General features: G+C 42.7%; 1 protein-coding gene across 1 annotated transcript in view; it reads left to right on the top strand.

The window, feature by feature from the left end:
* Positions 1–13,994, top strand: part of CMTM4 (CKLF like MARVEL transmembrane domain containing 4) — a 43,835-nt gene extending 29,841 nt beyond the window's left edge. Inside the window, exons 3-4 of the mRNA XM_053271010.1 lie at positions 4,067–4,165; positions 7,178–13,994. Coding sequence (XP_053126985.1) covers positions 4,067–4,165; positions 7,178–7,351 — 273 coding nt within the window. The 3' untranslated portion in view covers positions 7,352–13,994. The remainder of the gene's footprint in view (positions 1–4,066; positions 4,166–7,177) is intronic.
* Positions 13,995–15,636: the final 1,642 nt, after the last annotated feature.

Here is a 15,636-nt window from a genome sequence, read left to right as displayed (position 1 = left end):
CAATACAGATGGGGGGGGGGATTACACTCCAGTGAAGAATCCACAGAGATTTTATATGACAGATCGGCAAGCAGTCTAAAGGATGTATGTGGATTTTTTTCATTCCAGTGTAACACTTTCCACCTGTATTCCTCAGCGGAGGAGAGAGACTGTTGGAACCAGTCCCAAGAATAACGCTGCTCTTCTAAAAACACAACTTGCTGGGTGCATGTTGCTGCAGTGGTCGGAAGACTCCCTTTTATTTGTTGGCTTGCTTTTGCTGTCCTGCATCCCTCCGGAAAGCCCAGCCTTGCCTCGGTATTCAGCAGTGTGGCTGCCAAACCAAAATGAGGACTATTTGAAGCAGGCGGACAAAAGAGCGGGAGCACTTTGGAATGGTTATTGCCCATGTGGCATTCTGGGGGTTAAGTGGCCTGCCTGGGTCTCTGGCCAGAGACTGCCCTCTTGACTAATACATGAACAGAACTCCTTTCTGTTGGGACTGAGCGCCTGCTTTCCTTTTGACCAGGGCAGTCAATATGACTTTTTGACTGATGGAACAAGATGACCAATAATGAGGCAGTTACAGCAAGTTGTCACTTTTTATTAAATCATTTGTGATTGCCTTCCATGCCATTCATAATTTAGTGTGGCTTTGATTCTCACCCCAGATGGCCCTGTGTACTGAATTACATTTTGGAAGACATTGCAGTCTTGGAGCTGCTCTTCTTTCAGATAAAATACTTTCATCTCTGTGGTGTAGTTTGCATGGCCTTTCTCTGAAAAATATAATAAGTTTTCTCAGAGGTCTATTTCAGGAAGACTCATCTTTTCCTAACTATTTAATCTTGTTTCACTTCATATTTCCCCCCCATAATGTTGGTGTGTTTAAAAGATTTTTTTAAAGCAACACCTGTTCTATTTATTTATCATATTTATGTACTGCCTGATATGTGTATCTCTAGGTGGTGTATGCAATTTAAAACAAAACAATTTCACCAAATAAAAACACAACTGTTTCACAGAAAGGAAACAAACAGTCTAAAATTAATTTTAATTAAGTCTGAAAAAACAGGTTTGTCCTGAGGGCCTTTTAAAAAGTAGTCTGAGATAGAGATGGTCCTATTTTGATAGGAAGTGTATTCCAAAGCTCTGGGGCAGCCACAGAGAAGGACCAGTCCTGAGTTGCCACCAAATGAGCTGGTGGCAACCATAACCAGACCTCCCCAGGTAATCTTGATAGGCGGCAGGGTTCATGACAAAGAAGACGCCCTCTTAAGTACCCTGGACCCAAGCTAATAAAGGCTTTATAGGTAATTACCATCACTTTGTATTTCGCTCAGAAATATACTGGCAGCCAGTGCAATTCTTTTAAAATCAGTGCTATGTGGTCCCTTCGGGTTGTCCCAGAGACCAACTGGCTGCTGCATTCTGTACCAATCGTAGTTTCTGGACTACGTACAAAGGCAGCCCCACTTAGAGTGTATTACAGTAGTCAAGCCTGGAGATTACCAGCATATGTACCACTGTTTTACCCTCTAAGCTAGGGCTTGACAGAGCCATGGTGACTAGGATATTCAGAGGCAGAGCTACTTAATACAATCTTTATGTATCCCCAGGCAGCCCTACTTCTGTCCTGTTACTTGTAAAGGGGATGAAGAGGAGCCCATTTACTCTCGCCTCAAATGTCCATTGCTAAGACCTTTGTCTTTGTCAACCGTCCACTGTCTGGCTGCTATAGCCTTTGGGCTGGCTTCTAGAGCCGAAGAAATTTGTCAAGACCTGCTCTGAGCACCCATTTCCTATGGGAAAGGGGACTTTGAAGAACTCTGGAAACCCTCTTACTGTTGGCAAGCAGAGTGGAGAAATAGCTGAGTTGTGCAAGTGGGGAGATTAGAAAAGCTGCCTACCAGACGTGGCACTCCACCAGCTTAGGTTTTGCTTGTATTGTCCAACACAGGCCTTCCTGCTGAGAGAAGGAAGAGCTATCACTTTGGCTGTATGAGCTTGTGTCAGTACAGTGGTGCTCTTGCACAGCAGGTCGAACTTGAACCCAACATGCTGTGACTGTGAGTAAGGAACTTAAAAGACAGAAAGGATATACAGGGATTCACAAATCTAGGCTTAGCTCACTTAAAGATTAAAGTTGTGCCGCTGAGTCGGTGTCGACTCCTGGCACACACAGAGCCCCTCCTGTAGAATACAGGAGGGGTTTACCATTGCCATCTCCCGGGCAGTATGAGATGATGATTTTCAGCATCTTCCTATATTGCTGCTGCCCAATATAGGTTTTTCCCATAGTCTGGGAAACATACCAGCGGGGATTTGAACCAGCAACCTCTTGCTTCCTAGGCAAGGTACTTCCCTGCTGTGCCATTAGGTGGCCAGGCATTATTTGTGCTTGTCACCAAACTCCTCTCTTTTCCCTCTCCCAAAATCCTTTTTGGCACACAGGCAGAGGGCTTAGGAGAGAAGCAGTTCTTCTGTCATCTTTACTGGGATATGGAGATGGTGAGAAACGCTGGGAGCCCTCTCCTACTGGATTTCTGCTCAGAAATGGCAGTAGAAATGAGATCTCAGGGGAAGTGATCTCTGTGGTCCTGGGTGTCCTGTTTGCCAGAGGGCTGGGGGTACTTGCCATTGGAGACCTGTCAAGTGGATTTGTAGATGCTTGAGTATTTGGTGTCTGTAGAATTCTTGAGGGTTGCAGCTATAATAAATAGGAGTCAGAAAAACCTACACTATGAATAAGCCAAGTTTCTATTTTGTGCACACATTGAGCATATCCTTCACCCATCTGGTGGGCCACTGTGCGAAACGGGATGCTGGACTAGATGGGCCTTGGGCTTGATCCAGCAGGGCTGTTCTTATGTTCTAAATATTAACTTGCTGAGGTAGAATCCTATGTCCTGGTGGGCCCAAGCCAGTAGTTAATCAGAAGCCTTGGACTGTACATGCTGAAGAAGCTTGATCTATTTCTAGAATTTAAAAAATGAGGCTGCAAGTAAAGAGAGAACAGATACTTATTCTGGATACTACTTATTCAAGGCATAAACCTTGTTTCTCTGACCCGGTTGGTTGGCAAGAGTGTCTGTTTGCAGGGCTGGAAATGTTGCAAGAATCATACCTGTGAATTATCTATTCCTATGTTGATTTTGAATGTTTGTTCTAGGCGTATTTTTTCAGGATTTGCTTTTGGGCAAGCCAGTAAAGTACAGAAGTTGTTTCCTTTATGCCTGTGACTCCTCAGAATTGTAATTATGCCTGTAGCAGTATGTTAGCGGCATAGTTTGGAATGCTGTGAGCTTGGAAGCATGTGAACTCCGCTGCTAAGCAACAGTAAGTCTGTGAAGTTGAGCTACAGGAGTTTCTGGAAGTTTTGCTATGTTTCAACAAAACACATTAAAAAGGTGTTCTTAAAGTGGGCTGGGGGAGAGAGAGAGAGAATAAGCTGAGATCCCAGATTACGCAAGTCGAGTCTGCGTATAGTGCACACATCCTAGATTATATAATGCAATAGATGCATGTGACTAGCATATGAATAACTCTGTGGCTTTCAGGGATCTAGCAGTAAAAAAACCCTCTCTCTCTCTCTCTCTCACACACACACACTCACACTCACACTCACACTCACACTCACACACACACACACACAAAATAAATGTCATCTAACAGTTTTGTGGCTGGAAGAAGGAACAGTGGTTTCTCTCTCTAAATAGGTAGATAGATAGATAGATAGGTCATCTAACATTTTTGTGGCTGGGAGAAGGAACAGTGGTTTTGGTTGAGTAGACATGTTGCACCAAGGTTCATCACTTGGAGTGGAAGAAGTGCATTATTATTATTTAATTACGGATGGTTCTAGTTAGTATGTGTGCATGCGGGCAGCCTCTCCATACTACCCCAGACTCAAAACTATAGTGCAGCCATGATCTATTTGTGTGTATATATAACATGCTTCCAATAACATGCTTTTTGTTGCAGTTGCACTTCCTCTGCATAAAAATGAAATGGTGTGTAATCTGGGGGAACTGTTCTGTTTTATCTAATCAGCTGACAGTAACTTCCCTCATTCTGTTTTTAATAGGATTTGGTCAATACTGGACTCTGCACTTTCTTCTTTTTCATTGCATCTGTAGTGCTGGCTTCTTTAAACCATAAAAAAGGAGCAGAAATTGCAGCTGTGGTAAGGAACAGTTTTAATTTCTCTTAATTATTTTGCAGAAAAGATACAAAGTTAACGTGTGACCTCCTCAAAATGCTAAACAACATTGCATGCTTTATTCCCACAAATGGATCCTTTTCTGCTTTTAAAAGGGGGAAAAAACCTGCTTGATGTAGTGAAGGGACATTAATAGGATGTGATTGCAGTAGTTCTGAAGATCGAGGTGATCGGAAGCAAATTCTAGCCATAAGGGAAACCTTCCTACCCTGCTGGTTGATAAAAGCTAGGTGTATAGTGTCCCCTTTTCTTTAACTATCATGGCTTCAGCCAGGGGCGTAGCAAGGTTGGAGTGGGCCCAGAGACAAGATATTTAAATGCCCTGCCCCAGCCTCACTGAAGTAAAATTTATATATACCTATGTGCCACAATATAACATCATCCTAAATTGTTTTGTAAAAGGTTTTGTAAATTGTGGACAATGCAAGTCATTTAATGGTACTAGAGAAAGACATGCTGTTCTGGTAGCTCCAGGTCTTAACACCCACATCAATTTCGGAGGGTGAATACAACTGAAGGAAGCCCAAGCAGGTGCGCGGCTGGGGGAGTCAAGTCATGTGACTTGCTTCTGAGGGGCCCCCCCCAAGGCAGTGGGCCTCCAGACAACTGTCTCCCCTTGCCCTATTATAGTTACGCCCCTGGCTTCAGCCCATCCACCACTATCCAACAAATACACAGCTATCATGCTATCATTAGCCAGAAATGTTTTTGTTTGTGGATTCCTTAGGGAAGTCAGGAAAATTGTATCAGGAAATATGTTAGGAATGTCCACGTGCCAGGGTTGATAAAAATCTATGCTTTTTAAATAAAAAAAAATTAAAAATCAGATTTTTAAAATTTAAATTGATTTTTAAAAATCAGATTTTATTTTTTAAAATTTATTACAAAAAGAACCTAGATCAAAGATATTATCATGAATGTTAATCATAACTCCTAATTACATTCTGTGAACTTAACAGCTGTATATGGGGTTGAGAGATAACAGACATTCTGCAAGTGTTGTACTACACACACACACACACACACACACACACACACACACACACACAAGCCCTTGCCCCTCTCTTTCTTTCTCTAGAAGTGAAAAGACATTAGGCCCATTCACACATTAAGTTCAGCACTCAAACAATGCGTGTACAGTGTACACAGGTACAGATCTTATAAAAGTACAGTCATTCACATGTTATGCTGAACGCAGGTACAGCAGCAGTACACTTTACATCTGTATAATACATTTGAGGGGCCAGTACCCAGGTTGACTTTAAAAATGAACCTGTGTACAATCATTCACACAAACATGTACAAGTGTGCAGACATCTGTACACTTGAACAGGTATACCTCGTTGCTCGTGTGGTTTCCTTTCCTTGCCTACCGCCACGAGTAACAAAACCGTGAGTAACTAGGCATTGGGCCAGTGGAAAACAGGGGGTTAGGCTCCTGGATGAGGAAAAAGGCAAAAAACAACCCTGAAAGGCATTACTGTACTGTGCGCCACAGGGTGTCCTTGTGCCCATCAATGCCCCACAAAACATGAAAAATCGTGGAAAAATGCTTTTTAAAAAATGAGCAAAATGGCTCCTGCAGACAAAATGGCAGGCAGAAGTGACCCCCACCCCCCCCGCAGTCACTTCCGGCCCTCTAGGAACTGTGAATACATGGTTTTAACCTTTTCGTATCCATGGATAATGAAATTGGGTGTCGGTTAGACACTCGTGAAACCGTGAATAGCAGTTCCATGAGTAACTAGGCTTGCCTATACAGCAGAATGTCTGAATGGGGCTAAAGAAGGCCAATGAAGGAATAGCGGATTGAGGGGGATGGAGTAGATCAGAGCAAGGAAGAGGCGTCTGGATATTTATGCAAGGGATAGGGGAGCGGAATAGAAAATGAAACCAAAAGTGAACCAAACATATTCACGCAGTCCTGAGGAAAGTTTTTCTGAGTGTATCCTCCATTGTAGAAGGGAAACACCTACCATGGCAGCAGGCCATTAAAAAGACCCCACTTGGGAATATTTTAATGAAGTTCATGTACCTTTGGATAAGACAGGCATGCGTGTGAAATCCAAACAGGCAACAAAGCAATGCAAGGCCTGATTGCCCAAATGAAAGAGCATTATGAGAAGTGTGTGCCCAGCTTATAAAAATGAAACCTGCATCTCTGAATATGCTTTAAGGTTATATTAGACAACTCAAATGTACTTTTACTTCCTGACTAGTGATTTAAATTGGGTGACTGTGGGCCAGTCACTTCTCTCTCAGCCAACCTACTTCACAGGGTTGTTGTGAGGAGAAACTTAAGTATGTAGTACACTGCTCGGGGCTCCTTGGAGGAAGAGCGGGATATAAAATGTAAAAATGATAAAATAATAATAATAAATAATAAATTGTGATTTTAAATCATTAAAATTGAGTCCTGTGGAGTGTGTTAAATCATGATTTGAATCAAATCAACCCTGCCACATGCCTAGAGCTATAACTCTGGTACATCCCATATGAAAGACTCAAGCAAACTAGAGCATTCATTCATTCATTCATTCATTTACTACATCTTGTGGCAGAGAATTTATTATTTATTTATTTATCATAAAAATATGCTGGTTAATAAATAATAAATAAATAAGAGGCAAGTGCCTAATCAGCAGAAGGAACAGACATTACTTCTGGCTGTATGTTCAATGGACTTGCCTCTTTTATGCCTCTTATTTATTTATTATTTATTAACCAACATATTTTTATGATAAATAAATAAGAGGCAAGTGCCTAATCAGCAGAAGGAACAGACATTACTTCTGGCTGTATGTTCAATGGACTTTCAGGAGGCATGTGCCATAAGGTCAACAACAGTGCACCCATAAGATCGACAGCCAAGTTAAAGCCAGTAGTACAGCTGCAGTATTTTTGTACTGAACTACCAAATTCTGATGGTTAAAGGTGAACCACTGTCACTCCAATAACGTTTTGTTTTTCCTTTAGATATTTGGTTTCCTGGCAACTGCAGTCTATGCTGTGAATTCATTTTTAGCGGTTAAAAATTGGAGAAGTAACAGCCGACAGCAAAGCACACGGCAGACCAGTGATTATATGCGCGCTCGGACAGAATCGAGAGAAGTAGATCATCGCCCCGAGATTCAGCGTTTGGATGGGTGAAAATTTCATGCCAAGTGGGACCCCTCCAAAGAAAAAAAAATAACAGAAGCCTGCAGACCTTTTAAAAAAATGTTCACTTTTATAGGAAAGGAAGGAGGAGCATGTGGTGGCCGAGAGCACCTGCATGTACAAAGAGAGGGAGGAAGGTTGAGAAGTAATTGACATGAAGGCTATAATGACCGACCTTTTCAAATGAAGATACTTGTCCGTAAATATGGAGGAGGAGGCGACGTTAAAGTGAAGGACTGTCTTGGTGCACAGTATTTTCTTGAGTTAGCAGACCCAGAATGGGACTTCTTGTTTGGTCTGCATTTCCATCATTGAGAAGAAACATTAGAATCAACACTGGCAGTAGATTGTTCCTCTGAAACGGAGTTTCCAGTAACAGTGTTTGTGAGAGAGAGCCCCAAGGAGCAATAGCAATAACACGAACCAGGCACTGGGTTACACAGTCAATGCATACATCTCCTTAACAAGACAGGCCAGTTACCTTTAGTTCTCACACTCCTGCCATTCTGTTGTGCTTCTGCAAAGGCAGCCATGTCAGGCGGTTGGTTGGAGGTGTGGGTGATCTCAACAGAAGCAGCACTTGCTTACACAGAAAGGCATCAAAGTTCATTCCATTTGTGACCACAGCTAGGCATGAACTGAGGCTTAGCATCTCCACCTGTGGTGCATCCACTCCTCCCCCCTCCCCACTTTCATATAGGTTGTAGATGTCCATTTTGTTTGCATTTGTCATCAAACATAGAATAATGGCATTGAGCCATTCTGTTTGTCAAAATCCATATGCTGTTAAAAGGGGTTTGCCCCGCTTTTATGTTCAACTATGGAAAAGCTTCATTGGGGTCAGGTTTAAGAAACATACATTGGTGTGTCCATATTCTGCAATGTTTTTGAAATGCTTACTTATCTCAGTTTTATTTGTTAAATTGCCCGAATTAGGGCGCGCTCCCCCCCCCCCGCCCTCTCAGTACTTTGATCAGTTTAGTTGGAGATGCCTAAACCTATTTGGGTATTATAGCAGATCTGCAAAACGTCTGAATAATGGTCCACAGATGAAGGCTCATACTTTTTTTTTGCCAGTGATGTGGGCAGAGTAGCATTTGTGTGGTGTATTTTAAATTATATACATGCTACATAACTCCCGTTTTCTCCCCACCTTCCCAGCAACGTGTCATAGGGGAAATAATGCACTCTGTGGTCAGGGGATTTGGAGCTGGTAATTAGCATCTCTTTTGCTTTGTGTTTCATGTCTCTTGCACCTGATGTTTTGGTCAACCACAAGATTAATATTTAAAGTGAATGAGAGTCTATAATCACAGTTCTCAAAGTGTCAGGAATGTTTCCCTAACAATAGTGTACTCAGTTGCTAGAGGAGGTACTCTTTTTTTTGTCCAGCTCAGTTCTTGTGTGTCTTGGTTAGAATGTGAATCATCCCCTCCAAATGAAGACCAGCACTGCCAATTGTGGGGTGTGAGATCTCACCATTCCTGTGTGAAATGCCAGAACTTGGGATTGTTGTGAAGACCCCTTACTGCTTGCATGCATTTTGCTCCTGGATCTTCACAGCACACTTGAGCCTCTCATCCGAATCGATCCCAGGTTCTTTGGCTTCTTACTCACATGCAGTAAATGCCTTCTGCTGTATGGGGACCTCTCAAGGCTACGTATATTCCATGCACCTGTGATCGCGACATCAGCGTGATACTAAAAATGCATAATACTAAGAATGCAGCTTTCATTTTCCAAAAAAGCGGGTTCAAGTGACTTTAGAGATCAGCTTGAAAACATGTGGACAGTCCTTGGAAGCATGGCTGCTAGAGGCAGGAGGGAAATCCAGCCCTCTGCATAGCTCATGTGGCAGCGTAATGTATGCCAAATAAGCAAATATATGTAAGTGTGCCTAATTGGCATCATTGGTTAAAGGATTTTACTTTTATGGGCAAAGAATCTGGTGTGTGTTTTTACAGTTATAGAGCATGGATTATATACAGCCCTGGTTACTCCTAAAGACTCACTGGGCCCTTAAAATGTCCAACTCAAGAGGTTCTGCTCTACATCTCATTATTCGCTGTAAATTGTACATCGAATGACTGAGAGCTGCTGGTATTTTAATAGCCCTGCGAATTTGCAACAGGAAGAGACCTTATGGGTCAAACCCTGCCCGGAATAGGGGATGCCACAGCACTCGCCCACCAAATGTTGAGGGCAGTGTGCTGAGTGGGTATGTTTTTTGCCTTTCATGGCTGAGGATGCTAAAATTAGAGTAGAACTCACAAACCCTTCTTATCACAAGCCAAAATTAAAATTGTACACTCCATTATTGGACTTGGAGGTGGTAGTGGCTTGTCCTAACAAGCCCGGGGGTGGGGTGCTGCAGGAGGCCGCTCGGGATTCTCCTCTCTTTCATGCCTAGCCCAAGAGCTGTGGGGCCTGGAGGAGGCTGACCATTCGTCCAATAGAGCTGTGCAAGTTAGTGCTTGGGCAAGGCGGGAGGGGGTCAGCCCCAGCTGCCTCCTTTGCAATGGGAGAACACACTACTGTTGTAGCTGACCTCTGCATAGGAAGCTGCCATATACTGAGTCAGACTATTGGTCTATCTAGCTCAGGCTTGTCTTCACAGACTGGCAGCGGCTTCTCCAAGGTTGCAGGCAGGAACCTCTCTCAGCCCTATACTGTATGCTTTGGTAGTTTGTTGGTTCAATAAAAAAAACTTGTCCTATAAAATAAATAAATAAATCTTGTCCTATATTGGAGATGCTGCCGGGGAGGGAACTTGCAATCTTCTGCTCTTCCCAGAGTGCAGCTCTGTCCCCTGAAGGGAGTATCCTGCAGTACTCACACATCAAGTCTCCCATTCATATGCAACCAGGGCAGACCCTGCTTAGCTAAGGGGACAAGTCATGCTTGCTACCACAAGACCAGCTCTCCTCAAATATTAAGAGCGTATTCAGCTTGCTTTTTTTTAAGGCACTGAAACTGCATGAGAATCATTTCTATTGTTTTGCAGTGACCTAATGATGTTAGTTGATTCCCTCTCCCCCCTGCCTCCAAGAGATCTTGTCAGCTGTCACAGGTTAACTTCGAAACGAATGCATTTCCTTTCCCGTTAGACTGAGTGGATGCAAAATTCTCTGCATGATTTCTGACTGCTGGTATAGCAGGTTCCCTTGTGAATGTGCAGCATCATGTGTGATCATGTCATAGATATTTTGATTTTATAGAGCTATACTGGCCTGTAACTGTCAAGGGTCATTTAAAAACAAAACAAAACAAACATTGTTACATTATCAGTATCATTGTAGGTGATATTGCTACATTGTAAAAGAAAATACACTTCTAGAGCTTTTGGAAAACATGTTGGTCTTTTAAAAGAAGCTTTCTGAAGAATGACTTTAAATTTGTGAAGAGGAGAATCTGTAATCTCTTCTGCAAAATTTTTGGAACCAAAGATTAAGGAGTTTTAGTCTGGAGTCTTATTTACAGTTTGAAAGGGATTATGTTTGGCATGAAGGTAGATATTGCTGTATTCCCCAGCAACGCTGTGATATTGTGATCCTTTAATTTTGACGATTGAAATTTGATCCATTGATGTTGGAGAGGCCTGGAGGGAGTTCTGTACATTCAAGGAGTCCTTGGCTTTGTTCGTGTGAAGAGCAGTTCCCAAAGCTGCTTTTGAAATGGAGAGAGTGGTAGAAGCCATTTGCCAAGTGGCATGGTGGGTGGGGTCTGTTGTTCCAAGCAGAAAGAGCCAAAACCCACACATGTGAGCAAACCACAGGGCAGACCTTTGGGAAGGGGTTCTCAATCAGGTCCCCAGATGTTGTTGGACGTCGGCTCCTATTATGGGAGCTGCAGTCCAGCCACATCTGGGGATTCTCAAGTTTGAGAACCCCTGCTTTAAGGAGCTCTCTAGTTATTGGCCAAAGAACGTATATTAAAATATGATATGTAGGCCTTGCAGATGCGAAGATATTTTCATAATTAATTCTTAATATTTTTGAAAAGCTTAATAATTAAACGAGTTGCCTGATTCTGAACACTTTAAGAGTAAACTGACTTGGTCCAAAAGAATTGTAGTCTGTATTTTTGGTTGATTGGTTAGTTTACCCCCTTCTGCAACTATATGCAATTTAAATTTGAACTAACCCATCTCTATAATGCAGGTCTGATCAACTTAGGGCCCACCCAGCTGTTTTTTGGACTACAACTCCCATAATCCCCAGCCACAGTGGCCAATAGCCAGGGATTATGGGAGCAGAAGTTGAGCAGCCCTGCTATAATGTCATGTAGGGTGCAGACCTGCTAGAGAGCATGAGTATGATCTCTTCAAGGGTGACTCCCAGGTGTGTTCAGAATGAAATCTCAGGTGTAAAAGAGGGATATTTGAAGTTGTCTTGGATATACAAGGACTCCTTTTAAAGGACTTTTAAGGCCAAATCTATCTTTATTGTAATCAGATGTGTTTGAATGGTTAACACACATATATCCTAATACAGTAGGGTTTGGGGTCCCCCCCCAATTCCATTAGACATGTAATCTGCCCCACAGATTCAATGAGCTCAATAGGCCAACTGATATGTTGGTATCTGCACACTAAGAATAGTTGCTGACATCTAGTGCAACGAAGTGCGGGAGGTTGAGCTGCAACTCGGTTGCCCAACAGAAGAGCCGTTCTTTCCAATGGAGGTTGCATCACACGGTTGTGCTGAACAGGGCTGTTTGCAACAGTGGAGGCAGGTTTTAGATACCTGCAGCCGCAGTGTGCACTGCTCACCTGCCCATGTTTCACTGAGCGAAATGTCAGCGGATGCTGGGCTACCTCCATGCCGTGAGCTTTCTACTGTAAGAGAGAACTTCCACCTTGACCTGCTTTTATAACTCTCAAGGGGTAGAGGAAGAGACCTGGTGTTCCCTCTAGGATGGATTTCTCACTTGCCCAGTGGGAGTGGGTCATGGTCAGTCTCCATGACAACCATGTTGAGTAGTCTTATTTTCAAGAGGATTATTGAATTTCATGTGCAAAAACAACCTACTTTTACAAATAGAGTGTGAAGCTTCTGAGCGAATGAATGGTAGTCACCAGATAGAGTGCCTTCACCTATCCTGGAATGATGGCTAAATGCTTTTTAGCAGCTGGTGGTACTGCATAATCCTCCCCTCCCTCCCTCCCCATTTTAAGTGCACACCATTTTAAATTTGGGAAACAATGGGTTAGATCCAAAGGTGCACTTCTGCTCATGGAAGGCCTGTCTTGCACCAGAGCCTTATGGGAGGTGTTATTCAAATCCAAAGATGATATTCTTCACGAACAACAGCTTGTGCAATCTTTCGCGCATTGGAAGCATGAGATTGGCTATAGATCCTATCCCTATTTTAGCACTGCATGAACTCTTTTTAAGTGTTCGCAAAACAATAGTAGAAGTCATTTTCCTTCTATTCCTAGTTCTTTTGGATCCAACCTGTTCTACTTGTTCTTTAAATATAATTTGTACAGCAGCCTTGATTCCTATATTTATATTCCAGAACTCTGCATGTTCAATGTTTGAGTGTATTTCTTCCTTATGGTTTTCATGGAAAAAGTTAGTCAATGTATTTTACAGGCTCTGTTGTCAGGTTCTGCTTAGTGGTTAATTAATGAAGGCGTAAGTACCCCAAGGCAATATTTAGATCTAGGGCTGGTCCCTACAGTTGTAATAACCACCTCTGGGTGAAAAACAAGAATGTTGAGAGAGAACTGCTCCCTTCTTTGTAACAGCTGCAGATAATTTTGTATTATACAGTACACTTCTGTAGTAGTTTAAGTGACTCAAATAGCTTGAGAGGCACAGAAAGAGAGGGCTTGAAGGAAACGCTCCCTCCTTGTAACTAATTTATCTAATCTCTTTTTAATTTGCATTCCACCGAGCTCTTCTTCCAGAATGGTCTTTCTAAAGTTCAAACTTATAATGCTACTCTTAAACAAGTGGCTTAAACTGTCGCCTTCCAAGTGTCTTTCATTCAATGACATAATAGTGAAATCTCTGGATTCTTGAAGTTGGCCTTCAAGATTGGTAGGGTGAATCACAAGCCATCGGGGGCAGGGGGTGTTTAGTCTATCCTGCTAAGCCTGGTCCTTGTGGAAGTCTTCGTCCAACCCAGAGGCCGTGTCCATTGATACATCTTGAGCTACTGTGTGCTGCCTCACTTACTGTATGATTCATATTGGGGAAAGGGGTGCACATTGGTGAACCTCCCTGCTCCGGTTTCCCTTGGACCTTAAACTCCAAGTTTCTTGCCTTTTCTGCTTGTCCACCTGGTCCCATGCATGAGACAGGAGTTGTGAGCTCTGCCAACATGTCACCTTTCCTGTGTCTGTTACCATGAGGAGACTTGTCTCATTTGTGTCTTTGCCTAGAAGGGCTTTGTTACAGCGTTTGAGACTCTCCTTTCCTAAACATTTTCATAATATTAGATGAAGCCTTGCATTTCCAGGGCCAGAATAGCTCCGACTTGTACATCCTCTTTTTTGTTAATTACTGGCCTTGTTTGTCCAGGGGACCTGAATGCATATTGGTACTCCATTGTTCGATGTTGTGGACTCGTGGTGCATTCCTGCACTACTTCTCGTGCACCTTTTGGTGAAAGGTTGCAAGCTTGTGTGTGGGGGTGGGTGGGAGGGACGCGTGTCTCTTGAGCTGTCATTAGTTTTAATAACTCCTAGATAACTCCCATACACGTATTCAGCCTGGAAGAAATGATGCACTTAAGTTGTCTTCTCTGGACATGTTTTTCTTCTTTGCATTATTGTGGATGGAACCTATTTGTATATATTGAAGTTTATGTAACTGATATAATACCAATAATGAAATGGTAAACTATGTATTTATTACTCATTGTATTGTCTCAGTTTGGATTTGAGAAGTTGACACTTGTGATGCCTTTTCATACCCGTTAACAAACAAAACCCAGTTTCACCTAGGGTGCCTTTGTGTGTGCGTGTGTGTGTGTGTGGTGTAAGTTCTTCTCAGTCAAATAGAGATCCTCCACGCAAATGCTATTTTTATAACCATGGGTTGCTAACACGTGTGTTTATTTCTCACAAACACCAGCCTTAATGGAATCCTCAGGCTTCTCTTTGGCCTGTGCACTAAGCCAGGGGTTCTCAAGCTTGAGATGGCCTTTGGCCCTTGTCAGGGGATGATGGGAGCTGTAGTCCATCAACATCTGGGGACCCAAGTTTCAGAAGCCCTGCACTAAAGCTCTGCTTTTTCAGGTTGAATTAGAAAGGTACTACACTCCCAGTGTGCTGCCATGACCAAAACTGAGTTTCATGTAGCGGCAAGTACAAATCATGCCGTGAAAAATTCACATGTATATGTATAGAACACAGAATGGGTTCGTTGTGTGCTCAGTGGGACCAAATTGAAATAGGCAGCAAAGGAGCAATAGCCAGTTTCCAGGATGCCCTAAGACAGTCCTTGGCACAGAGTACGGCTGGTGCTTGAGCTGGTCCGCCTTCCTTCAACTAAAACTGTTCCAAATGCATGCCAAGGTTGTATTTCAACAGGGCAAGCTTTCCTGTCCAGTTCTAGTGGTGGTGGTCTGTGCCCCCATTTCTCTCCCACTGACTGGTGAGAAATCTCTTGAGGCCAAAAGTCTCACTCCTATAACTAAAAATGTTGTCTGAATTATTCTGGGTTGGCGGTCTTGTATTTGATATTTGTGACCCAATTCCTCATGTGTAGTGGAAATTAAAAAAAATCTGGACAATGTCCCAATATTAAGTCCTATAGTAAGTAATATCCTCTTGTATTGAAACCAGAAAGTGGCTATCAATTTTGTGCTTAGAACTCTGTGCTTTGGTAAATGTCAACAGGACGCTCAGAAATGCCAGCCGAAAAGCATTTTGGTTAATCCAGAATTAGTTTTGAAGTGGCCATCTCTTTGATTAGGTGGAATGGATTGTGTTTTCTTTTAGGTAGTACACAGCTGCCCTGAATTATTCTCTAGGGTTGTGTGCTGTGAAAAAACCTCAAACATTCCTATTAAGTATGGGAAATAATGAAAGAATCTAAAGTCTGGCTCAACAGTCCTAAACGCTCTTGGAAGCAAGTCTCATAGACTTAACTGCACTTGTGTCCAAATAACTGTGGTTGCAGTAATCTAGAGCTACACTACCAACCACACTTTGAAGAAGAACACAGAAATGTTTGGGACTTTGGCTTCCAAATAAACGTGTGTACAGTGGAGGTGAGGAAGTTGTTCCAGTTGCAACTTCATGCTTTGCTGCTGAATTGGCT

The sequence above is a fragment of the Hemicordylus capensis genome, chromosome 9 (genome assembly GCF_027244095.1).
Source record: "Hemicordylus capensis ecotype Gifberg chromosome 9, rHemCap1.1.pri, whole genome shotgun sequence".
In the NCBI taxonomy this organism is placed as follows: Eukaryota; Metazoa; Chordata; class Lepidosauria; order Squamata; family Cordylidae; genus Hemicordylus; species Hemicordylus capensis.
The sequence above is the reverse complement of the archived record's forward strand: the minus strand, read 5'-3'. Positions and strand labels throughout refer to the sequence as shown.